Genomic DNA, 22,721 nt, shown 5'->3' on the forward strand with positions numbered 1-22,721 from the left:
TGCAGAAGTTTTGAACATTTTTATCATCATCATCAATGATTGGGGTTGTTGTTTGTTTGTTTGTTTGTTTGTTTGTTTGTTTGTTTGTTTTTGGAGACACAATCTCATTATGTAGATCAGGTTAAACAGGAACTCACAGAAATCTAGCTGCCTGTGTCTCCCAAGCGCTGGGATTAAAGGCATGCACCACAGCGCCATGCTAGTTCTGAATATTTTTGTCATCGACTCCTTTAAGTGCTTCTGGCCCTGGATTTCAGATAGAAGTAACAAATTTTAAGAAGAGAAAAGGTTGAGTCAAGGCAGTGTGTTCTCGAAAACCAGGAGCTGCCTTGGCTTCTACTGTGTTAGCACTGCTCTTTATCCAGGCTATAAGGTCATCTTCTTTCCAGCGGTCTGCAGAGCGAGTCTGACTCAGAACCACAGTTGTAGGTGCTGTCAATAGTTTGTTAGCAAATGAAGCTTCACAGGAAGCCAGCGAGGACAGAGGGCTGTATTTCATGTTAGGTTTTAGAATCTAGTGAACAGAAAAAAAAAATGCTTTTAACGAGCTATGTATTTACTGACCGTGTTAATCCTCACCATCTAGTTTTTGAGGCCTTTTAGGTCACTAATTTTTTTTTTCTGGGTATGTCTTTGTAACATTAAAAACATTTAAGACTACAAAGTGCTGTTGTTTATATAAGTATTATATATATAATACTTCTAGCCCCAAGTATTTGTTGCAATGGAAAACAAACACAGGATACAGGAGACTTTGTCTTAAACATAAACACACACACACACACACACACACACACACACACACACACACACACTTTGTCAATTTGTAGCAGAGCTAATGTCATATGCTAATGTGTGAGGTGACCTGTGAGAACTTTCCCTTTTAGCACACCAATTATTAAGAAGCCACACACCCAAGGGTGGGGGTTTAACAAAACTAGTAGTCTATACTGGGTTTTTTAAATCCAGTATAATTTCTTTAGTTCTTTAGTTAGTTTGTTTGTTTAAGTCAAAAGCATTTCATCTTCTGTACTTGACAATGAAGTGCTCTTACTACCATGGGGGCAGTGGGATGTCACTGTCACGTATGTGCAAATGTCAACCTAACAAAGAAAATCTCACGCTAATGCTTTTGGAAGAAGTCTTCTCTCGGAGACCTCCTGAAATGGTCTCCGGGACAGGCAGGAATCTATGACTCCCACTTTGATGATGGGCTAACTGACTGAACTAGAGACAGTTTGTCGGTGAAGAAAACGATGCTTCTGAGGATAGAAGTGACCTAGCAAGCTGGGAGAGGTCAGGAAGTCTAAAGGGCTGCACGGAGCTTTCCGCTTTAGCTGCTATTTCAGTCTTTGCTGTAAGGTCATCTGCCACTTCTAACCGAAGCAAATACAAACTCTGGGGCCGCAAAGGGTAGAGGTTGCGCATGTCACAGCGAACGTTACAGTTCACGGTGTCTGTCCCACGCCCTCACCTAAGATGCTATTGTTCATCCACAGTACCCGCAAGAAAAACCCAATGGGCCCAAGGTGCCTGTGGAATTACGAGTGAACATCTGGTTGGGTTTAAGCGCTGTGGAAAAGAAGTTCAACAGCTTCGCTGAAGGCACATTCACCGTCTTTGCTGAAATGGTACCTTTGGTGACAGACCTGTCGTCTTCTCTTTTTACCTGCCTATAGCTGTCATCACAACCTCCTGAGATGCCTGCAGAAGAACCTTAGTCTGACAGATGAGAAGAGGCATACGTCCCCGTCCCCTCCTCTCCCATCCCCCTCCCCCACCTGAGGGTTATCTGAGGTAGAACACTCCAGAGTGGCTATCCCCTTTGTGTGAATATTCAAAGAGGTGACCAGCTACCAGTTGGTGGCCTTGAAAATGGCCAGCTTGTGGCACTAGAACCAGTATCAGTTGTTCGTACTGTTGCCAACATAGGACACGCCTGTCCATGAATACCTCCTATTACCCTGTCCTAGTGTGACTAACTCAATACCATACACCCCAGACTGAAGGTCACCACCTCCACTCCTAGTGAAGCACTGTTGTCCAGGCTGAGGCCTGGGCTTGGATCTTACTGGTGTCCTGCTGGTCTCCAAACAGAATGGACAAGAAGACCTTGCTCCTCTGTTCTGTATCCTTGCTGTGCACATCTTGGTGTCCTGGATCCTTCTGATAACCATTTAGGAATACCTCCCTTCCAGGCGCAGAGCAGCATCTGAGACTCTCTACTACTACGTCCTTGTAGGCAAAAATTTAGTTACCCCTTGGGCAATTCATGTTCTCAGTAGCATCAACATTCCATAAATAGACTTATGAGTTTGGGACCAAACAGGGAGGGTCACCCATCACCCAGGGAAGTCTCACCTCTTCCCATAATTGTGAACATAGAGATAAGACCATCCTGGGTTTATAAATTCTAAGTTAGAAGGAAACGGCCAGGGAGGTAAGACAGCTCAGTGGTTACATGTGCTTGTAGCGGAAGCTGGTTACCCCAGATCAATCCTTGGGACCCACATAATCAAAGAAAAGAACCCACTACCAAAAATTGTCTGGGCTTGCACACATAGATAATTGTAACAACTTTGCTTAACTTAGAAACAAACATGTTGCAAATCAGAGTCATCCATTGCTTTCCAGAAAGTTCTTGTTCAACCTACCATAGTCCAGAAGAGACTCAGAGCCTGTAAGGCCCCGTAGAAGAATCATATTTCTTATGTATTCCTTGTGTTCTGTCTGAGGCAGTAACACCACCAATTAACTATTGCCACAGAGAAATGTGCCCAGACCTCAGCAGTGAACTTACAGGTAAACTTTACAAAATGCGCACACGTGAGGATTGTTGTGGATTTTTCCGATGACATTTTCCTGTTTAATGTCATTCAAATAATGGACCCAACCCACAAGATGCATCACCGTTTGCAGAACACACAACCATTTACACACATAGATTCTAGAGTAAGTGTAAGGAACATGCTGTGCCCAGTTTACAGATGAGCAAACTGAATCTTAGGAAGATGCGCAACTCACCCAAAGTCGGTTAACCACTCGCAGGCCCCGAGTTTAGGTCTATATTTTTACAGGCATATAGCTTTTTTTCTTTCTTTCTGTGATTTTCTGGCCTCAGACCTGGACAGACCTGGATTTTAGGGCCGGCTTGTTTTCTTGATCTCTGACAGTGATTCTCCAACTGTGTCTGTTTTAACAGTATGAAAACCAAGCCCTCATGTTTGGGAAGTGGGGCACCTCTGGACTGGTGGGACGCCATAAATTCTCTGATGTCACGGGAAAAATAAAACTCAAAAGAGAATTCTTTTTACCTCCCAAAGGCTGGGAGTGGGAAGGAGACTGGGTGGTTGACCCTGAGCGAAGGTGAGTGTTTGAATTTCTGTGTTCCTTGTTTCATTTAGGGGTGTGATGTGTGGTGCATGTGTTTGTGTACATGTGTGTGTACATGTGTGTCTGTGTGTCTGTCTGTGTGTGTGTTTGTACCTACGTGTGTGTTTGTGTAGATGCATGCATGATATACACATGTGTGTCTGTATATATGTGTGCATGTCTGTACATATGTTTGTGTATCTGTGTCTGTATGTGTGTGTCTGTGTATCTATGCATATGTGTGTTTGTGTAGGTGTATACATACCATAGCACACATGTATGTCTGCATGTGTGTATGTCAGTACATGTGTACATGTGTCTGAACCTGTGTGTGTGTGTGTGTGTGTCTGTGTGAGTGTGTTCAGGTGCATGCATGCCATGGCACAAATGTGAACATCAAAAGACATCTTTTAAGAGCCAGTTCTCACCTTACACCTCGCTGAGACAGGGGTCTTTTGTTTCTGCTGATTTTGTTCCTGTGTTCAGGCTAGGTCTGGATGATTCTCTGGTCTCTGCCTCCCAGTTCACCTTAGGGATGCTAGAATTATTGTACCCCATCCAGCTCTTTAGCGGGTTGTTGGGATCTAGTTCATCCTTACAGGCTGGAGTGCTGTCTGGAGGTTCCGCCCACTGACCGTCTCCCCAGCCCCCCCATCACCATCCTTAGTAATAACATTCTACCCACGGAGTAGGACTACGGCCATAGAAATGTAAAGGAAGTTGGAGGATACCATCAGTCTCAAAAAACAAGAATAAGAGCCACCCAAGGAGCTGTAGGGTGCAGGTCTGTAAACCCCAGCTGCCCAGGGGCTCAAGTAGGAAGACTGCACTTTTGAAGTCTGCCTGGAGAACTGCCTGAGCAAGCTCAGCAGCTTAGCAGGACCTAGTCTCAAAATACAAAGTAGAAGAGCAGCCAGGGAGACGAGTGGGTAGGTACTACTTGCCTCTCATGAACAAAGCTAGAGATTAATTCCCAGTGCAGCTCTGTCTACACCTAGATCTAGATATAGCTGCACAGCCAGACACGAGTTCTCTGTATCAGATCTCAAACCCCAAACAAACAGCTAACTGAGGTACCTGTTTAACATAGGAGGATTCTGGCTGCTAGGTTCTCAGTCATCCGGGCTCCATACCCTGTTCCTGCCCTAAACTCTTCAGCCCAGAGCTGGGCTGCCTTTCCCCCAGCTTCTCTGATTGCTATATAATTCTGCCATTTTGTCCCTGCTGGTCTTTTTGCCCCTTGTTTTTTTGGCCACTTGATCCAAGGCTCCTCCCTTAGCCCTTCCCCTCCCTCCCTCCCCCTCCCTCCCTTTCTCCCTCCCCCTCCCCTTTTCTCATGCTCTGCCCTTAACCCCTCCTCTCACAACCTGGTTTAGTCTGGATCATTCAGGAGCCTCTATCTGTGTTCTCTCTCGTATCTACAATAAACCTTCTCCTCTGCCATACCCAGAAGCTTCATCTGTTACATATGTTAATAGATGAGTCATGATCCCTTTTGCCAGAGCAAAGAACAATCACTCTTTTTAGCAAATAGGGACCATTTTCTTAAGTCCCTGAAGGAACGATGGCTTTCGTCTAAATGCCAGACTTTTGGGAGAAGGAATTTCTTGGGACCAGGCACTATTAGGCAGTGTGCTGAATAGCATCTATCCATCCTTAACCACAGCCCTTGACAGGCAGACAACTGGGCAGGGGTAACACATGCCTTCAGTCCAAGCACTTGGGAAGCAGAGGTCAGCCGATCTGAGTTAGAGGCCAACCTCTACAGAGTGAGTTCCAGGATAGCCAGGAATATATGGAGAAACTATGTCTTGAAGAAAGTTTTGAAGGATATCTGCATTGTCCACTATCTCCTGGATTATGGCAAGAGGACACATGGCTCCTGGTTCAGAGGCAACAGACTTGAATTGCCCACAAGAGTAAATAGTTGAATGTCAACATTTTTTTCTTCTGGTCCACTATGTTCCTCCCACTGAGTGACGTGAAGAGGGCCAGATGACATTTGCACTTGCAGTGGGCTCGTGTTGAGGAGGAGAAGGCTGGATTTCCATCCCAGATCTTTTGTAACGGGCATGGAAACACGCTGTCTCTGTCTTTCATGGCCGCTCCCAGTGCAGCACTGTGGAGAAGCTAACTCATCACAAAGGCGGTCAGTGCTCAGTGGGGGAGCTGTGCAGAGCCCCAATAATAAATTCACGGAGAGCCGTCTCCGAGCAAGATAACGCGATCTCCGTTTGCAGACTAGGAAACTGGGACCCAGAGAGATTGAGTTACTTGTCCAGAGGCACAGGTCCCTGCAAACGACAGGCCACGCAAACCAACACTCAGTCAGCATTGCCTGTCCATCTCTAAGAAACCGTAGGAAGTACATGTCAAAAGATGAACTGTGTGGCGTGTGAATTACGTCTCAAAAGTTGTTATTAAAAAGAAATGTGTACTGGAGGTAATATATCTCATTGCTTGCCTCGCTCGCGTGTTTGCTGGGTATGAGTCTCAATGCTGCCCCAAATAAAACAGTAGAAAAATGGAAAGCTAAATGCTTCTCCTGGAGTCTGCAGGATCCCAGATTTCTAAATATTGCCAGCAGGGTTAGGAACATAGTTCAGCAGGTTGAATGCCTGCCAGGAATGTGTAAAATCCTAGGTTTGAGCTCCCATCCTACACCCGGATTCCCAGCACTCAGAGAATCAGGGATTCATCCTCTGCTTAGTGAGTCCCAATCAATTAACCATCAGTAAGTAAATAGAACTGTTGTTGGCAGCATTCGTCCCAGAGCTCCCTCTTCTGGTCACCTTGTATGGCACGCTTGGGGACTTAACACTGTAAGGTCTCTGATTAGAGCTTGGTCTTTGAAGTCACTGCAAGGGCCTTACAGTGGAAAGGAAATAAGCGTGCTCTTCTGCTGAGCCAGTGCCCACACATCCTTGCTTCTGGTGTAGGACTGTTTGATTCGTTTGGAGTTGTGGGGATTGGTGTGTGCGTGTGGGGGTTTGGGGGGGGGGTCGGGTGTTGGACAGAAGAAAGGTAGAGGATAGGGGAAAGGTAGAGAGAACTGTGACTGGGAAAACATAAGGCTGGGATGCCAGAGGCAGCTGCCAAAGCGTTTAGTCTCCTTTGGGGTGCAGAGGAGTGATGGATGAATTCAGTTTATACAAATGGTCGGGGCCATTTGCTTTTTGGATACCCCTCCAGTGTTTCATTTGAGGGTCCCTGGCAGAAAACTTAAGACAAGGTTGGAACCTCTGTGCTCCAACTGTGGGTTTTTGAAGTTGCTCTAAATCCAAGCAAAAACTGGCAACTCAAAGGAGAGTCTTAAAGAGTACTTAAGGTCCCAAAAGGGCCTGGAGTCTAAAATGAACCAGTTTGGCTGTGTACTTAGAAACCATCAGTTTATGTCTCGTAGAACAAGCAATCCATGGGCAGGCATTTCCACACAGCCCCAAGCATGCCTCCACTCCATTTGTTAAAATAGAGAGGCCGTAGAGGAGCATTCCCTTACTCTTTGAACTGCCAGCCAAGGGTTTTACCGAGAAAATGCTGGAGAGCCTACACTATAGGAGAAGTGTGGAAGACACTCTCTCGGTCCCTGAAGGAAGCGCTTACAGCACGGTTTTCCTGGCTCCATCCTAATTACACGGAAGAAGCAGCCTTGCCAATGTGACGAGTCCTCTATAATTTAGGTCTCACTGCCCGACCAGCACCCCCTTCTCCTAACGCATGTCAAAAGCTTTTAGTTCAAAGCCAACTTTGGAATGGGAAAAAGAAAGGGTTCAAGCAAGAAGGGAACCGGTGTCCTTCCAAGCGGCCAGGGCTGCTGGTCCCGTTTCCATTCCCCTCGGTAACAGGAGCCCTCGCTCGCGCCCACAGCCTCCTGACTGAGGCAGACGCAGGTCACACAGAGTTCACTGATGAAGTCTACGAGAACGAGAGTCGCTATCCCGGGGGCGAGTGGAAGAAGGCAGAGGACACATACACCGATGCGGTGAGTCGTTTGCCTTCAAGACGGACCCTCCGGTCCAGTCGCTGTGCATCATGGGGCGTGTTCCGTCCTCTCTCCCGTGACAGCCCCTGTTCCAAATAATGTCCCATGTACAGCTGAAGCCGCGCAAGCGCACGGTCACTGCTTAGATCCAGTAAAAACCTAGTCCTCTGACTGGGTTTGAGTTGTACATGTTTTATAGGTAAAAATTTATTATCTAAGTGGTTTTTAAAATCGTGACAAATGAAATGCTCACTTTAAAAAAATGCACAGGCAAACACACATACACACACAATTTTTTTTTAATGGAGCTGAAGAAATGGCTCAGCAGTTAGAGTGCCTGATGTCCTGCAAGGGACCGAAATTCAGTTCCCGGCACCCAAACCGGTGCTCACAAACACCTGTACTGCAGCTGCACGCATGCAATATCCTCCTGTAGCCTCGTATGCACCGGCTTTCCAAATCAAAATGAAAATTTGTGAATACATCTTTAGAAACACTTGAAAGATAAACCCAAATGGCATTTAAGGAAATGAGAACTAGCTACTTCCCCCCAGGCAGGGGAACCACGGCCGCCGGTTTCTGTTCATACATGTGTATTGTTTCCTCTTCTAACTAGAAAGCACGTTGTACATACATCTCTATAGGGTGCATTTTCACATGGTGATATGTTTGAGCACCTGGGTGTGCACATGCATGTAGAGACAAGGTCAACATGCCTATCTTCCTTCACCACCCCTCCCCTCTTTTTGAGACAGGGTTTTTTAGTGAAGCTGGGCCCCCCACTCACAGAGTTGGTGTCTTCTGGGATCTTCCCATCTCCTCCTCCCCAGCAGCAGGCTACAGACATGTAATTTCACTCTTTACACGCATGCTGGGCTTCCAAAGAAATTATTAACTAAGCCATCTTCCCAGCCCCAGGTCATCTTTTGATAACCATAAATACAGAACTGTGAACTTGGTTATAAGCCCCGTTGTCATTTCCCTGTTTATCTCATAGTCATTTGGGGTTTGGGGTGAGTTTCTTTGTTTAGGTTCGTCTTTCGTGTTTGTAAGAGATGTGATGGTGAATCTTTAGACAGCAAATGTCTAAATTTAAAATGTAAACAACATTTTTACACAATTAATGAAAGCTTATGTCCAGAAAAATATCCTTGGGGCCGTGTGCCAGATTCTAAATGCAGAACGGCGCCGTGAGAATCTTGCCGAATGGCTTTGCAGGGAAGTGACACACTCCCAGCAGCAGCAGCACAAGAGGAAATGTTGTTTTCATCACGTCGAGGGGACTGTGTTTTCATCCTGTCCCACTACAGCGTCACATGATCACCTCCAGTAGCATTTTCTCAACATCACATGTATCTTAACACTTCAGCTGGTCTCTGGTTTTGTTTTCCTTAAATAAACTCACATAAAGATAAATGGCACCTTCTAAGAGTATTAAACGAGGCCGTATGAAATTGCTAATGTTTGGCCATTTTGGCTTACAAAACCAAGAATTTCACGTGGTTCAACTTAATGCTATTCTCTAATGGTAAAAACAGTACTGGGGAGAAGTGATTTTAATGTAGCATTTGTATGTAAGTAAAAATCAGAGGTCTTCTGAATAAAATTGATCTCAAAAATGTATAAAGGCATGCAGATTGTTTAGCTACATATAAGGAAACTTCCCTCGCCTTTGGATCTCATCTGCATCTGTCTGTCTGCCTCTTAGAATGGAGATAAGGCAGCATCACCCAGTGAGATGACTTGCCCTCCAGGTTGGGAGTGGGAAGATGACGCCTGGATGTACGACATAAACCGAGCGGTGGATGAGAAAGGTAACGTGCATCCGCTGGCCTGAGCCCGAGTCTATAGAAAGGCCTCGGTTAACCAGAGCAAAGGTTCCGTGGGAGGAAAGACCCTGCTCCACCTGGTCACGTGGTGTAATTGTACCTATTCCAATGAGTATCTGACTCAAACAAACAGATGGACAGATGCTGGGTGAGGAAATGTTAGCAGTAGAAAATGGGGGTGATAGGGCCAGCCAGCTGGACTTTGGGGATACTTAGAAATCCAGAGTAGGAATATAGGAGAGATCCAAAGCTTGGATTTTCTCTTTCCTAACTACTTCATAATCTACATGAGATAATCAACCTTGGAGGCCTTAGAACTTGGGTAGGAGAATGGCAAAATGTCTGTCACCCCACTGCCCATCGTGGGACCAGCGTTGCTTCTGGGTACAGTAGTGTTCACCTTTCTCTACAGACAGTCAGAGCAAATGAACTTACCTGGAGCTATCACGTGATCAGAGTGGGGCTGACACAGCACAGTCCAAATAGATGTTGAATCGTCTGGGAGGCACAGGCCAGATTACAGCATACATAATACATAATGGCAGTTACTGGGTAATAGCTGTGCATCGACCTCATAGTTGTTAAAAGGTGGTCACGATGGAACACAAGTTGGTTTAGCAGCTTCCAGGAAACAAGGAGACATTACCGAAGGGCTGGGGATAGAGCTCGAAGACAGAGTGCTTACCTGGTATTCTCAGGGACCTGGGTTCAATTCCCAAAGCACAGACAGGTTGAGTACCTCTTAGTCAAAATGCTGGGGTCCAGAAGAAGTGGTTTTTTGGTTTGAAAAATGTTCAGATATTGGAATATTTGGACACACACATATGCATACAGACATACATACATACAGACATACATACATACAGACATACATGCATACTTCTACATTTGTGGCATTATGGGTCCCAAAATTTTCAGCATGGCATACTTTGTGTTTTCAGATTAGACGTGCTCAGCCCTGTCTGTAACAGTCACAGTAGCAGTGAACATCGATGAGCAGAGACAGGAAGCTACGTGCTTTCTTAGCAAGTTACGTGCTGATCACACAGACACATCTCTTTTGGGTGACTGCTCTCAAACTCTGTTGCAGGCTGGGAATATGGAATCACCATACCTCCTGATAATAAACCCAAATCCTGGGTCCCAGCAGAGAAAATGTATCACACCCACAGACGGCGGAGACTGGTTCGAAAACGCAGGAAAGATTTGACACAGACGGCTTCCAGTACTGCAAGGGTAAGAGGGGCGGTAGGAAGGAGCTGGACCTGGTGCTCTGCCTGCCACACTGTGCAGAGTTCCAGCTACAGGGCTGTTTCCGCAGAGCCATTTACAAATCAAGGATCTGATCCTGGGCTCTGGAAATGTACCTGGGAATGTTAGAAGTCCCCCCACTTAGGCCTCTATTGAGCAACTTTGGGGATGAGAGCAGTAATCTGTGTTCCCAGCATCCCTCCAGAACATGCTGAGGCAGCCTGGAGGATGAGGCATCTAGAAAGATAGAAAAGGACCCCGGGGATTATGCTGGCAGAACCTGGAAAAAGATGCAGAATTCAACCCCTGGGAGCAAGGCTTATAACTAACTATTGTTGCAGTAAATATTAAAAAATATAAATAAAATAGGTTTATCTTTTTAGTTCAAAGCCTTGCGTACTTCTGGCACCCGGTCTGAGCTGCCCTCACAGCCCAACTTGTCCCCGAAACTCCCTTCTCTTGGTGGTTTACTACCACCTGTTCTCCCCAAAGTCCCACAAACACAACTCTACAGCCCAATAGCTTTTTATACAGGTTTATATATTCAACTCTCAATCCACAAACCCTCTACACAACAAGATTACACCAAATGGACAAAGATACAAACTGCCTTTCTATATGAGATACTAGACTTATAAAATCCTTAATGTTCATAGCTATTTAATGCCAATCAATATCACCAGGGTCCAGCTGGTCCTTGGGAACCTCCATCTTGCCATGACCGCTCCGCTCCGGTTCTCTGACCTCCTCAGACCTCTCTTCCCCCTTCATCTCCCCCGCCCTGCCCAGTCACTGGCTTTCCTTTACTTTACTAATTAAAATGGGAAGGTTCAGATGAAGTCCTCTTGAGTAAGTGACTGGGCAACCCTTCTTCGGGAAGAGGAATTAACATTAAAATACAAACAGCTTCAGGACAATCTACAAACTATGGTCAAAAACAGCCTGGGGAGAAAGGGTTAACGTGTCAGCTTACAGGTCCTGATCACAGTCCACCATGAAGGAAGTCAGAGCAGGGACTCAAGGCGGGAACCTGGAAGCAGGAGGTGGTGCAGAAGCCGGGAAGGAATGCTGCTTGCTAACTTGCTCCTCATGGCTTGCTCAAGCTCCTTTCTTATCGCCAGAACCACCTGCCCAGAGGTGGCACCATCCACAGTAACCTGGTACCTCCCACATCAATCCTTAACCACAAGTACCCTCCAGGTATTCATGCTTCTCATGGCTCGCCCATAGGCCAGCCGAGGGGAGACATTATTTTGAGGTTCCCTTTTCCCAAATGACTCTAGCATGTATCTAGTTAACATAAAACTATCCACACCCTAATCTAATTAGGGCATTACAAGGCTTTAAATGACATAGTAAGTTAAGCGGACTAATAATATGAAATTAATAATGAACAATATGTTGTACATATCATGTAAACTCTTGACACACATGTACATCAGGCATAAGCTGTAAGGTCTGAGCATTGCTCATTCCAAGATGGAGTTCATAGCCATGACATAGACTTGCTGTAGGTCATATTTCCAGGAAGTAACAGAGATGACCTTTGAATCCAGTATGAACAGAAATTCCTCCTATTCCCCTAAAGGCTCAACTCTCGTCAGAGCTATGAAATTACATTTTCTTATCATTGAGCTTCCAGAGAGTAAAAATGGAATGACATCATCTTGGTGTCCTCTTTGCTTGGCAGCGTGATACCAGGACAGGGTGTGGCAGAGTGAACAAGTCTTAAATACTGCATCGCCTCATCCTGATTGGGTGAGACATTCCTAGACTCCCTCCCCTTTCCCTCCCCACATGACGACCAACGTGACTCTGGAAGAACTTGGAGCCGCTGGTCGGAGACCCCAATCCCACCCAGGAGCCTTGCTGAGACCTCAGCCATATTCTCTGACCTGCCTCACGCTCGAGCTCACAAAATGCGCCATCGTCACTATCACAAAGGAAGATACAAGATCACGGGAAAAGTGTACTTCATCTTTATGTGAAGTGGAAAAAAGTAAAGGCCACACACGATTCGCAACCCTACAGGAAGCTCTTGTTTCTAGATTAATTGACAGTAGTCAGTGGAATTTTCCGTTCGTTCCATCTGGCAAACTTGTAAGACACTTAGATAAATTTTTGGAGGCAAAGCCACACTATCTCTTTGTTCAGCGATACCTCAGCCTTGAGGACAATCTCTGTCGTGTGCAGGAGCACAGGTGTGTTGAAGGAATCGGATAAACCCCTGAAAACAGCCTGTACATGGAAATCATGTTTAACTGAAAAGTGCTGGAGTCGGTGATTGGCTGGCACGGAAACCATGTGCTGATTTACTGTGTCATTGCTAAGATCAGTAGGTAGTAGAATAAACAGGACTTAAATCTTAAGGAATGTTATCATTCTACCCATATATAAAACGCAGATAGTCGTCTGTGTGTTCTCGTGAGCAGTAGGAACCCTCCCACTCTCACTCCGCCTGTGTCTGAATGGTTACCATAGTTACCTGGTGCCTCCCGGTATTTCGGTAGTCTCCCAAGCCAGGGACCCTTCTGTTCTGTCTTTGCTGTATCCCTGACTCCTCACCCAGTACTGGACAGAGTGGATTTCCGTGACTAACGTTTGTCCGTTGACCAAGTGGCCTACTTATGAGGAAGATTATCGTTCATTGTTAAGAGCTGTACTTCTGTTTCAGGCCCTGGAAGAACTTGAAGACCAGGAGGGCTGGGAATATGCTTCGTTAATTGGCTGGAAATTCCACTGGACACAGCGCAGTTCAGATACCTTTCGCCGCAGGCGCTGGAGGAGAAAAATGGCTCCTTCAGAGACACATGGCGCGGCTGCCATCTTTAAACTTGAAGGTGCTCTTGTAAGTAACCGGAAGCTAAGGTGTGATTGATAGTAATAAAAGGAGGTGTGTGTGTGTCAGGTAGAAAGCACAGCCAAGTCCAGAGAGGTTCCTGTAACCCCAGTGCCCTGAGTGTCCAGTGACTCCCATCTTAGGAAGAAACCACTACCACATGAGAGGTCCTCAAAACAACAGTACGGACTCATCTCTTTCTCCCAGCATTTTTCTAGTGTGCCTGCCAGGACCCTGGTTTCAGGAAGCATCTAGTAATTTTGTAGGCACAGATGGTGTAGGTGATGATGATGGTGATGATGATGATGGTGATGGTGATGATGGTGATGATGGTGATGGTGATGGTGATGATGATGATGATGATGATGGTGATGATGGTGATGATGGTGATGGTGATGGTGATGATGATGGTGATGATGATGATGGTGATGGTGATGATGGTGATGGTGATGGTGATGGTGATGATGATGGTGGTGATGGTGATGATGATGATGGTGATGATGGTGATGGTGATGATGATGGTGGTGATGGTGATGATGGTGATGATGGTGATGATGATGGTGATGATGGTGATGGTGATGGTGGTGATGATGGTGATGGTGATGATGATGATGGTGATGATGGTGATGGTGATGGTGATGATGATGGTGGTGATGGTGATGGTGATGGTGATGATGGTGATGATGGTGATGGTGATGATGATGGTGATGATGATGATGGTGATGGTGATGGTGGTGATGATGGTGATGATAATGATGGTGATGGTGGTGATGGTGATGATTGTGATGATGGTGATGATGGTGATGATGATGGTGATGATGATGGTGATGGTGATGATGGTGATGATGGTGATGATGGTGATGGTGATGATAATGGTGATGATGGTGATGGTGATGGTGATGATAATGATGGTGATGATGGTGATGGTGATGATGGTGATGATGATGATGATGATGATGATGATGGTGATGATGGTGATGGTGATGATGATGATGATGATGACAATGATGACAATGACTATGACGACGATGGTGATGGAGACTTCCTCCTACTTCAGGGTGCAGACACCACAGAGGATGGAGATGAGAAGAGCCCAGAGAAGCAGAAGCACAGTGCCACCACTGTGTTTGGAGCAAACACGCCCATCGTTTCCTGTAATTTCGACAGTAAGTTTTAAGCATCGCTGTGAATTCTGTGCCTGTCACTTTTATCTCTAGAGAACTCTTCAAACTGTGAAGTGTGTAATACATCTATACAGATGAGGATAACTTCCAGTTTCTCCATGAAGAGGATCATAAAATGCATTTAAAGAACTATATCACGTGAGATGAAGAATGGCCAAATTACTGGTCTTAATTTCTGTTTAAAATGCACTTGTTCTGGCTTTTTAAAAAACCCTAAATTATTATCTAAATTATGGGGAAAAGGCTAAAACTTTAAGGAAGACCTGGTCTCAATGTCAGCCTTCAAGAATTTTAGAATGTCATTAATAATGGCATACGTTTCCATAGAACTTAAAGTGTACCAGATATTCAAGTATTCACAGTTCTGAAATTCATGCAGTTGGTCACAGTACTCTGCTACCCCTCCAATTGTGTGTGTGTGTGTGTGTGTGTGTGTGTGTGTACGTGCATGAATCTGTATGTCTGTGTATGCATGCGTGTGTGTACGCACATGTGAATGTGTGTGTGTGTATGCATGAGTGCATGCTAGTGTATGTGTGTGCCAACATGTGATATGCGTGTGTCAGTGTGCGCACTAATAAGAAGAGTTTGAATGTGTTTAAAAATTAACGAAAGTCTTAGCAAATAACTGTCACCTAGTTCTGAGGCCCTGCTCAGTGACGGCCAGAGATCCAGGCTCATCTTAAGGTTTGTGATGAACATCTGTGCACGAAACCAGGAGGGTCACAGCAGGACTAATGCCCCTCTGAGCGCGATGCTGGCATGAGGACCTTTCTGGCAGTTATTGATTTGGTTTTGTTTTATCTTTGGAGGCAGCGTTTCTATGTGCAGTCCAGGCTGCCTTGACTTCTTGCACGCTGGGATTATAGGTGTGCAGCACACCTGGAACATAGTAGTTTAAGGCACACCCCCAGCACACACTCTTATCTGTGTAAAATCCATTTTAAGACACCCTGCCAACCCCACTTTTAAATTGTCTCAACACACACACACACACACACACACACACACACACACGGGATGAAGTTTAATTTATAAATTATGCACAGTAACAGATAAAGCACAGTAGCTGGTGATAAATATGGAAGGTATTAAAATGCACTACGACAGTATCACTACTCTTGTGCTTTGGGCCTTTATTAAATTAGAGTCACGTAGCACAAGCACTGCGAGGCTATTTACATCAGTCAGTTGCTGAGATGAGGAGCTACCGAGCGACTACCAGGCAGGCAGCCTATACAGCACGGATACTCTGGACAAAGGCACAATCCACATCCCACGTGAGGCGTAGCTGGGCGCTTTAAGACTGATCACACTGCAGAGCTTTCTATATAACATGGTGCATTATGGACTGTCCCATTTAATGCTTGCGACCTGAGATTGACTACGAGCAACTGAAACAGGAGAAGCAAAGCTACTGTGAGTGCCCCTTAATAAGAAGCCACAGTGTCGAGAACGTGTGCTTTCTGCTGTGGGAAAGTGGATCGATTGGCCTGTGTGTCTGCAACATGCGCCACCTCCAGAGAGTTGAGGGAAATTTAACAGTACCCTGTCCCTTGTCCCTTCAGGAGTCTACATCTACCACCTGCGCTGCTACGTTTATCAAGCCAGGAACCTCATGGCTTTGGACAAAGACAGCTTTTCAGGTAAAGGGGACATCCCTAATACTCTCTTCACAGCAGGCTGGCTTGGATCGACTGCACACCAAGTGGGTTTTGTGACTTTGTTTTCATTTCTTACAATGAAACCCTTTCCTTATAGACACTATGCTGGTATGTTTGACCACCCTGTCATTACTCGAGAAATTGCCAACTGCTTTAAGAACTGTTGCTGGGTGCTAGGGATACCCAGGATACACACGGCCCTTTAACACTAATAATCAGTGGTTGAGCAGTTAACGTGCCCTGAAGAGCAACTTCTGAACCCCCTTTGTGTGCGTGACTTCGTTTCAAACCTGAGTCCTGGACCGATGGGTTATACTCTTGAGACGATAAAAAAAAATCACATACTTGACCCATTAGCCCGTGACGCATTCTGTGAGGCTTATGTAATATGCTTTTTACCTCCTCTGCTGCTTTTCCCCACCCCTACCCCACCCCCACCCCACCCCCACCCTGGCAACCTTCTAGGACTGTGTAACTCAGGTTTCAACCCTGGTCCTCACGATGGTACCTCACATGGTCTTCTGCCTGTGCTCTGTCAATGCAGATAGGATAGACGCCATCCTGGGCTACTTAGGGACATTCCACTGTGAGACCTGCAAAGCCAGCAAAGCTTCCCTGGTTCTTCTATGACAGCGGCTCTTAAAACGCTTGTCTGATAATATGATGCACTGTGTTAATTATTATCCGTGTACCAAGACCTCCTCTTACCCAGCACCTGAGAATTATTTTCTTTTCTAATAAAAATTAGATCAGATTATCTAGATCTAGTCTAAAAATTAGATCAAGGTCACCTTACTCTGTAGACCAAAACTTCTAAATGTTTTTGAGGACATTTCCAATAGTATCCACCAGGGGGCACCCTCTCACTGTAGATCTGATCAGAATTCTTAGGAAATAAATCTTCACTGATGTTTGCATAAAGCTCTAAGCGCATTTCTCCCAGTTAAATACAAGATTTTTCAATGGGGCAAAAAAAAAAGTTTTAGACACGAGATGGCTGCCTGCAGTGTTATAACCTTCCCACCCCACATACACAAGGACCTCAAGTTAGACGTTGTTTATTGGTGGAATAAGTCACCTCTCTGGTAAACGGTGAAAAGGTTTAGTGTAGTTATTTGTCCTGTAGGACATCACAGAATACTTCTTGGTACCTAAGATACTTTCCATTCCATTTCCAGAGCCTGGAAACAGTTTTCTGCTTCCAGTTTTCTGTAAGCTGTAAATTCTGAGGGCAAGCAAGCCTTTCCTATTTACTTACTGTTACATTCTCGAAAACCCGACACTCACATACAAAACTTTCTGTACAAATAACAGCAAAAACAACACCATAAAAATAACTGGCATTCATCAGTGACACGGTTCAGCTTAGTTCTAGGCAGCTCACGTTTCACGTCATTCCATTTTCTACCCAGTAGGAAAACAGAAATCACCTTTCTAGCAAAGAGGGAAGAACCAAAGCTTAGGAAGATGAAATCTTCTTCTTCCATGGTTGTGGGGGCAGGCCAGATGTGTCTGGTTGCAACACCTGTATTCTGGATGATGTATGTGAAGGATCGTGTGGCCGATGAACCCTGATGAGAATAAGTATAGTCCAGAGAGGCAATCCTTCCCATTCATCAGGGCCACCCATTAGGCGCTTCATGATACCTTCCTCTGTGGTGTCCTGCTTTCTGGTCTCCTAGTCTTCAAAGGGGTGGTGAAAGCATATGACCACCATGTCCATAAGAAAAGTCTTTGGTTGAAGCGCGCTGTCGTGGGAATTAGACTTCTCCAAGACTCTGCTGCTAATAGCTTTTTCTGTCCACAGATCCATACGCACACGTCTCCTTCCTCCATCGAAGCAAAACCACTGAGATCATCCACTCCACCCTGAATCCCACCTGGGACCAAACCATTATATTTGATGAGGTTGAAATCTTTGGGGAACCCCAAACAGTTCTACAGAACCCACCCAAAGTCATCATAGAACTCTTTGACAATGACCAAGTGGTAGGTAATATGAACGTTTAAGATGACGTGGGGGCATGAAAGTCGTCTCCAGAACTATTTGACCAGGAGTTTGAATGTGGTTTCCTTTAGGGCAAAGATGAATTTTTAGGTCGAAGCATTTGCTCTCCTTTGGTGAAACTGAACTCAGAGACAGACATGACACCCAAGCTTCTCTGGTATCCAGTTATGAATGGAGACAAGGCCTGTGGGGACGTCCTTGTCACAGCAGAGCTGATTCTGAGAAACAAGGTGTGGCTTTGTCCTTGCTCATGGATTCCTTGAGCTGTTTAGAGCACCCCAGTAATCACAGGCACTCTCGGCTTTAACATTGACCGCCTGTGTTTGTTCCCCAGGATGGCTCCAACCTCCCCATCCTCCCCTCACAGAGAGCACCAAACTTATACATGGTCCCTCCGGGAATCAGACCTGTGGTTCAGCTCACAGCGATTGAGGTAAGCATTCTCTCTGAGCTTCACTGGACCAGACCAAAGGGTGTGGCTAAAAGCAAGGACCATCAATGTGGGGCACGCACCGTGCAGCATGCTTTCTTGCTGTCTCTAACTTCCTATAGAATCTGCTCCCTCCCGAATAGAAATGGTTCCCGAAAATGGAAATTTGAACAAAGCAACGAGAAGCAGATTTCCGAGATTTACATCTTTTGGGGAGGGGGAGAGGGTTCGCCAGAGAAAGAGAAGATAACCCAAGAGAAAGTGCTATGTGGACGAGGAGGTCTGCAAAGGAGGAGGTGGGAAGGGGGGCGGGGTGGGGGGGGAGAGAGGGAGAGGGAAGCATCTGCACAGTGGAAGATAATTAGGGCAGACACAGGCTGGTGGAGATAACCTTTTGGGTAGATAGCCAGAGTCCTGATAAGGGACGCATTGTTAGCCCCTCTGTTCTGCTGGGCATTCTCGAAAACAGACACAGGGAGCTTCAAATAGCAGCTACCAGTCTGGAGTGCTTGCAGGTCACTTACCGTGCAGGAGGTTTATACTTGATCCTCCGACTTGGCCCCACAGTAGCTCACGTGAGTCCTGTTTGCAGATGAGATCTAGAGAAGCTCACTGACTCATCAGCATTTACAGCTGCTGCTCTGCTTTGTGTCTGGCTACCTGACATAAGGGAAGGGGTGAAGCCACTTTCTCTGCACTCCCACAGGCACCTGATGGCCCTAGGCACCGGTATTTTAGACGAATGTGCACAGCTCCACCTTACAGACTGTACTGTGATTGAGACTGGATTTTTCCATATATGAGTGTGCAAATACAGTGTTTAAGTGCATTCGTGTGTGTGTGTGTGTGTGTGTGTGTGTGTGCACGTGCACACATGTAATGTGGCAGCCTTCCTTCCCTTCTCTTTAACTTGTTTTCCCAGATCCTAGCTTGGGGCTTAAGAAATATGAAAAACTACCAGATGGCATCCGTCACATCACCCAGCCTCGTGGTGGAGTGCGGAGGGGAGAGAGTCGAGTCGGTGGTGATCAAAAACCTCAAGAAGACACCCAACTTTCCAAGTTCTGTTCTCTTCATGAAAGTGGTACGGTCTCCAGACTCCGCATGAGCCCATGCGTTTCTGTTTCTGAAATGTGTGAACAGGGTCAGAAAACTTCCCTAAGGCTGTGCTCTCTGAGACTGCAGAGGTAGGATTTGATCTTCCAGAGCCGGGCTGAAAGAGGCTGCTATAAGCTCTGAGCCAATTACCAAGCACCTCAGTCACTGAAATACTGAAGGAAGGTCCCCCTGGGTTATACTTAATGGGCAAAAAATTCTGGGCTGTCCCTTGGGGGAACTGACTGACAAAGCTGTTCCTGTCAGATCTGGAATAGAAAAAGAACATCTGTTTTTGTGCTCCCTAGTTCTTGCCCAAAGAAGAATTGTACATGCCTCCGCTGGTGATCAAGGTCATTGACCACAGGCAGTTTGGACGGAAGCCTGTGGTCGGCCAGTGCACCATTGACCAGCTGGACCGCTTCCGGTGTGACCCATACGCAGGAAAGGAGGACATTGTACCGCAACTAAAAGGTATGTCTGGAGGCAAGTCTGATCTGATTGAATCTTCACAAATCATATTCTAGCATGCTACCAAAAAAGTAAGCTCTGATTTGCTGTATATGAGGTAATTCTTGCAGGAAAATACAGATAGTCAGTGCTACAGCAAGCCTGGACTCCTGAGGTACTTTGAGGGACTTAAGAGGCCACCCTCTGGCATGCCTTACTCCTGCACAAACACAAGATGTTCTTTGAGGTAATGTTGCCTGCTACATGAACTTTCCTATTTGCCTTTGAAGAAAGATTCTTGAAATTCAGGGGATGCTGTTCCCACACCAGCAACAGGGATAAAGGCATCCGGCCTCCAGCAAGCGGTTATTGAGTGTTCATAGAATGTCATCAACTGATCTAAATGTTGGGGAGATCAAGGGACCAAACCAATCTTGTCCTCACAGTGCAAGAAGATGAATGTGTGTAGGTCAGTGGTCTAAATATGTTGCAGAGACTCAGTGCCTCCTGTGTATGGGACAGAGATCCCATCTGTGAGCCTAAAAAAAGATTTTTCTTTCTAAATGATAGGGGTGTTTTGTTTTGGTTTGGGTTTTTGTAGTTGTTTTGTTTTGTTTTTATTTTTATTTTTATTTTTATAGTACAGGATGGCCTTGAATTCTGCTTTCTCCTTCTTCTCCTTTTCAAATGCCTTGTTTGTTTTTCCTGGCCCAGCTCTAAGGAGGAGATTGCAATACCAAGATAAGTGTCTTTGGACCCACTTCATCTATGTTTAACAAAGATGTTGTGAAGTCATTTGAAAGACATGCCATTGTTACACGTACAGGAAAACATTACATGACTTATCTTAGATCATAGAGTTATTATGTAAGAATAGAGTAGGCTACTTAACTTAGAGTTCATAAAAATTAGCCAATGATACAGTGTTTTGTTCTTTCCTACTTAATAGAAAACTAATTGGTTTTAGTTTTCTTGACATTGTTTTAAGGGCTCGGGACTCAGTCACTTTAGTGTCCTAGATCCCAGACAGCGTGACTTCATGTGGTTAGACTTCAATGGAGGACTAAAAAATTTTAATCTATCACTAAAAATTCTATTCAAGCTATCAAGATTGAAATAGATATATTTTGTTTAAGCAGGTAATCCACAAGCCAGTCCTGGTTAAACCACCAGAAAGCTTGGTATTGATATTACAAAGACTCTAAAAACTGTTCTGCAAAAAGAAGAAAAAACAAAAAACAAACAAACAAACAAGAACCAGGCATAGGCAGTGTTTTCTGTCCTGTCCCTGAGACTTTGCTTTGAAGGACCATAAGAGCAATGGAGAACTGTCCCTTAGAAATACATTTCATGCATCCTGCCCTTCCTTGCAGGCTCTTGAGTCCTGTGTGAATGAAATGGCCTGTAATTGCAGATGTCAGCTTATCTTGGAAGTTTCTAGACTACTTGTCTATCTGAGGGTACTAGGTAAATGCACGATTCCACTTTAAAACAGTGTGTCATAGAGGCTCAGTAAATGTCAGGGCCCTTCTACCTGACATGTTTCTCTGACACTTACTGAGTACCTACTCCTCCCTGGGCTCTGGGGTAATTGATAACAAAGAAATGGAGTCTAATGGAGCTAGGCTATGAACTTACTTCCATTCAAGGCTTAACCTAAAGCAAATGGCCTGCTTTCTTGTAGTTTTTGGTCTATGTTTTTATCTTTAAAATGGAGATTATAGCATATTAAAAATTATCAAAAGACCAAAAAAAGTGCTTAATTAGCCCAATACTTAGAGGTAGTAGATACACCTCACCCCAAAAATAGCTTCCTTCCCAGCCTTCATGTCTTCTATGTCCAATGTCTGAGTTGGTTACAGCAAGGTCTTTTGACTTAGTCAAGTTTGTCTAGTCTGGGTTCTGACCTAGGGACTCTTAGGATCTTTGATTTTTAAAAAAATGATGCCCCTGTGGCCCCACCCATGCATCACGCTGGACCTTGGCACCCACCTTTAACTGAGATAAACCAGGGGACTCCAGAACCTGTTCCTAAGCAATTGTTGTGATTCCAAAATCCAGAGTTATATACATTTGGGAAACTGCATGTGAGATCAGGGATGGGCCCCTGCTCTGCTGCCACGAGAGAGCAAGGGCTGGACAGGCCACAGCAATGGCAGCTTCCGACTGCTGAAAATACTCCTCTCTCTTCTTCTACCTTCCCCTTCCCTTTCTTCCTCTAATATCCTTCTCTATCCTCTCTTCCTCCACTCCTCTTCTGTCTTTATCTTATTTCCCAAGAAAATGAGGCTTTTTTAGACAGATTCATGATTTTCATGCCTATTTTCTATATGATCAACACGATCTTTTCAATTGTGTGTGTGTCTGTGTGTCTCTCTCTGTGTGTCTGTGTGTCTGTGTGTCTCTCTCTGTCTCTGTCTCTGTCTCTCTCTGTCTGTCTCTCTCTGTCTCTGTCTCTCTCTCTGTCTCTCTCTCTCTCTCTCTCTCTGTGTGTGTGTGTGTGTATGTGTGTGTGTGTGTGTGTTGCTATGTGGCAGGTAAAGGACCACTTGCAGGAATCAATTCTCTCCTTCTTCCACTGTGTAGGTTCAGAGAATCAAACTCGGGTCATCAGGCT

General features: G+C 45.3%; 1 protein-coding gene across 2 annotated transcripts in view; it reads left to right on the plus strand.

Annotated features, from left to right (window-relative positions):
• Nucleotides 1–22,721, plus strand: part of MYOF (myoferlin) — a 138,685-nt gene that overhangs the window by 85,633 nt on the left and 30,331 nt on the right. For both annotated transcript variants that reach the window (XM_080912654.1, XM_080912655.1), the window contains 13 exons: nucleotides 1,500–1,631; nucleotides 3,203–3,366; nucleotides 7,240–7,354; nucleotides 9,063–9,168; nucleotides 10,274–10,419; nucleotides 13,109–13,282; nucleotides 14,331–14,439; nucleotides 16,026–16,103; nucleotides 17,929–18,110; nucleotides 18,201–18,359; nucleotides 18,464–18,562; nucleotides 19,482–19,643; nucleotides 19,963–20,128. In XM_080912654.1, the coding sequence (XP_080768780.1) occupies nucleotides 1,500–1,631; nucleotides 3,203–3,366; nucleotides 7,240–7,354; nucleotides 9,063–9,168; nucleotides 10,274–10,419; nucleotides 13,109–13,282; nucleotides 14,331–14,439; nucleotides 16,026–16,103; nucleotides 17,929–18,110; nucleotides 18,201–18,359; nucleotides 18,464–18,562; nucleotides 19,482–19,643; nucleotides 19,963–20,128 (1,792 nt within the window). The remainder of the gene's footprint in view (nucleotides 1–1,499; nucleotides 1,632–3,202; nucleotides 3,367–7,239; nucleotides 7,355–9,062; nucleotides 9,169–10,273; nucleotides 10,420–13,108; nucleotides 13,283–14,330; nucleotides 14,440–16,025; nucleotides 16,104–17,928; nucleotides 18,111–18,200; nucleotides 18,360–18,463; nucleotides 18,563–19,481; nucleotides 19,644–19,962; nucleotides 20,129–22,721) is intronic.

Source organism: Micromys minutus (assembly GCF_963924665.1).
Source record: "Micromys minutus genome assembly, chromosome: 2".
NCBI classification, from domain to species: Eukaryota; Metazoa; Chordata; class Mammalia; order Rodentia; family Muridae; genus Micromys; species Micromys minutus.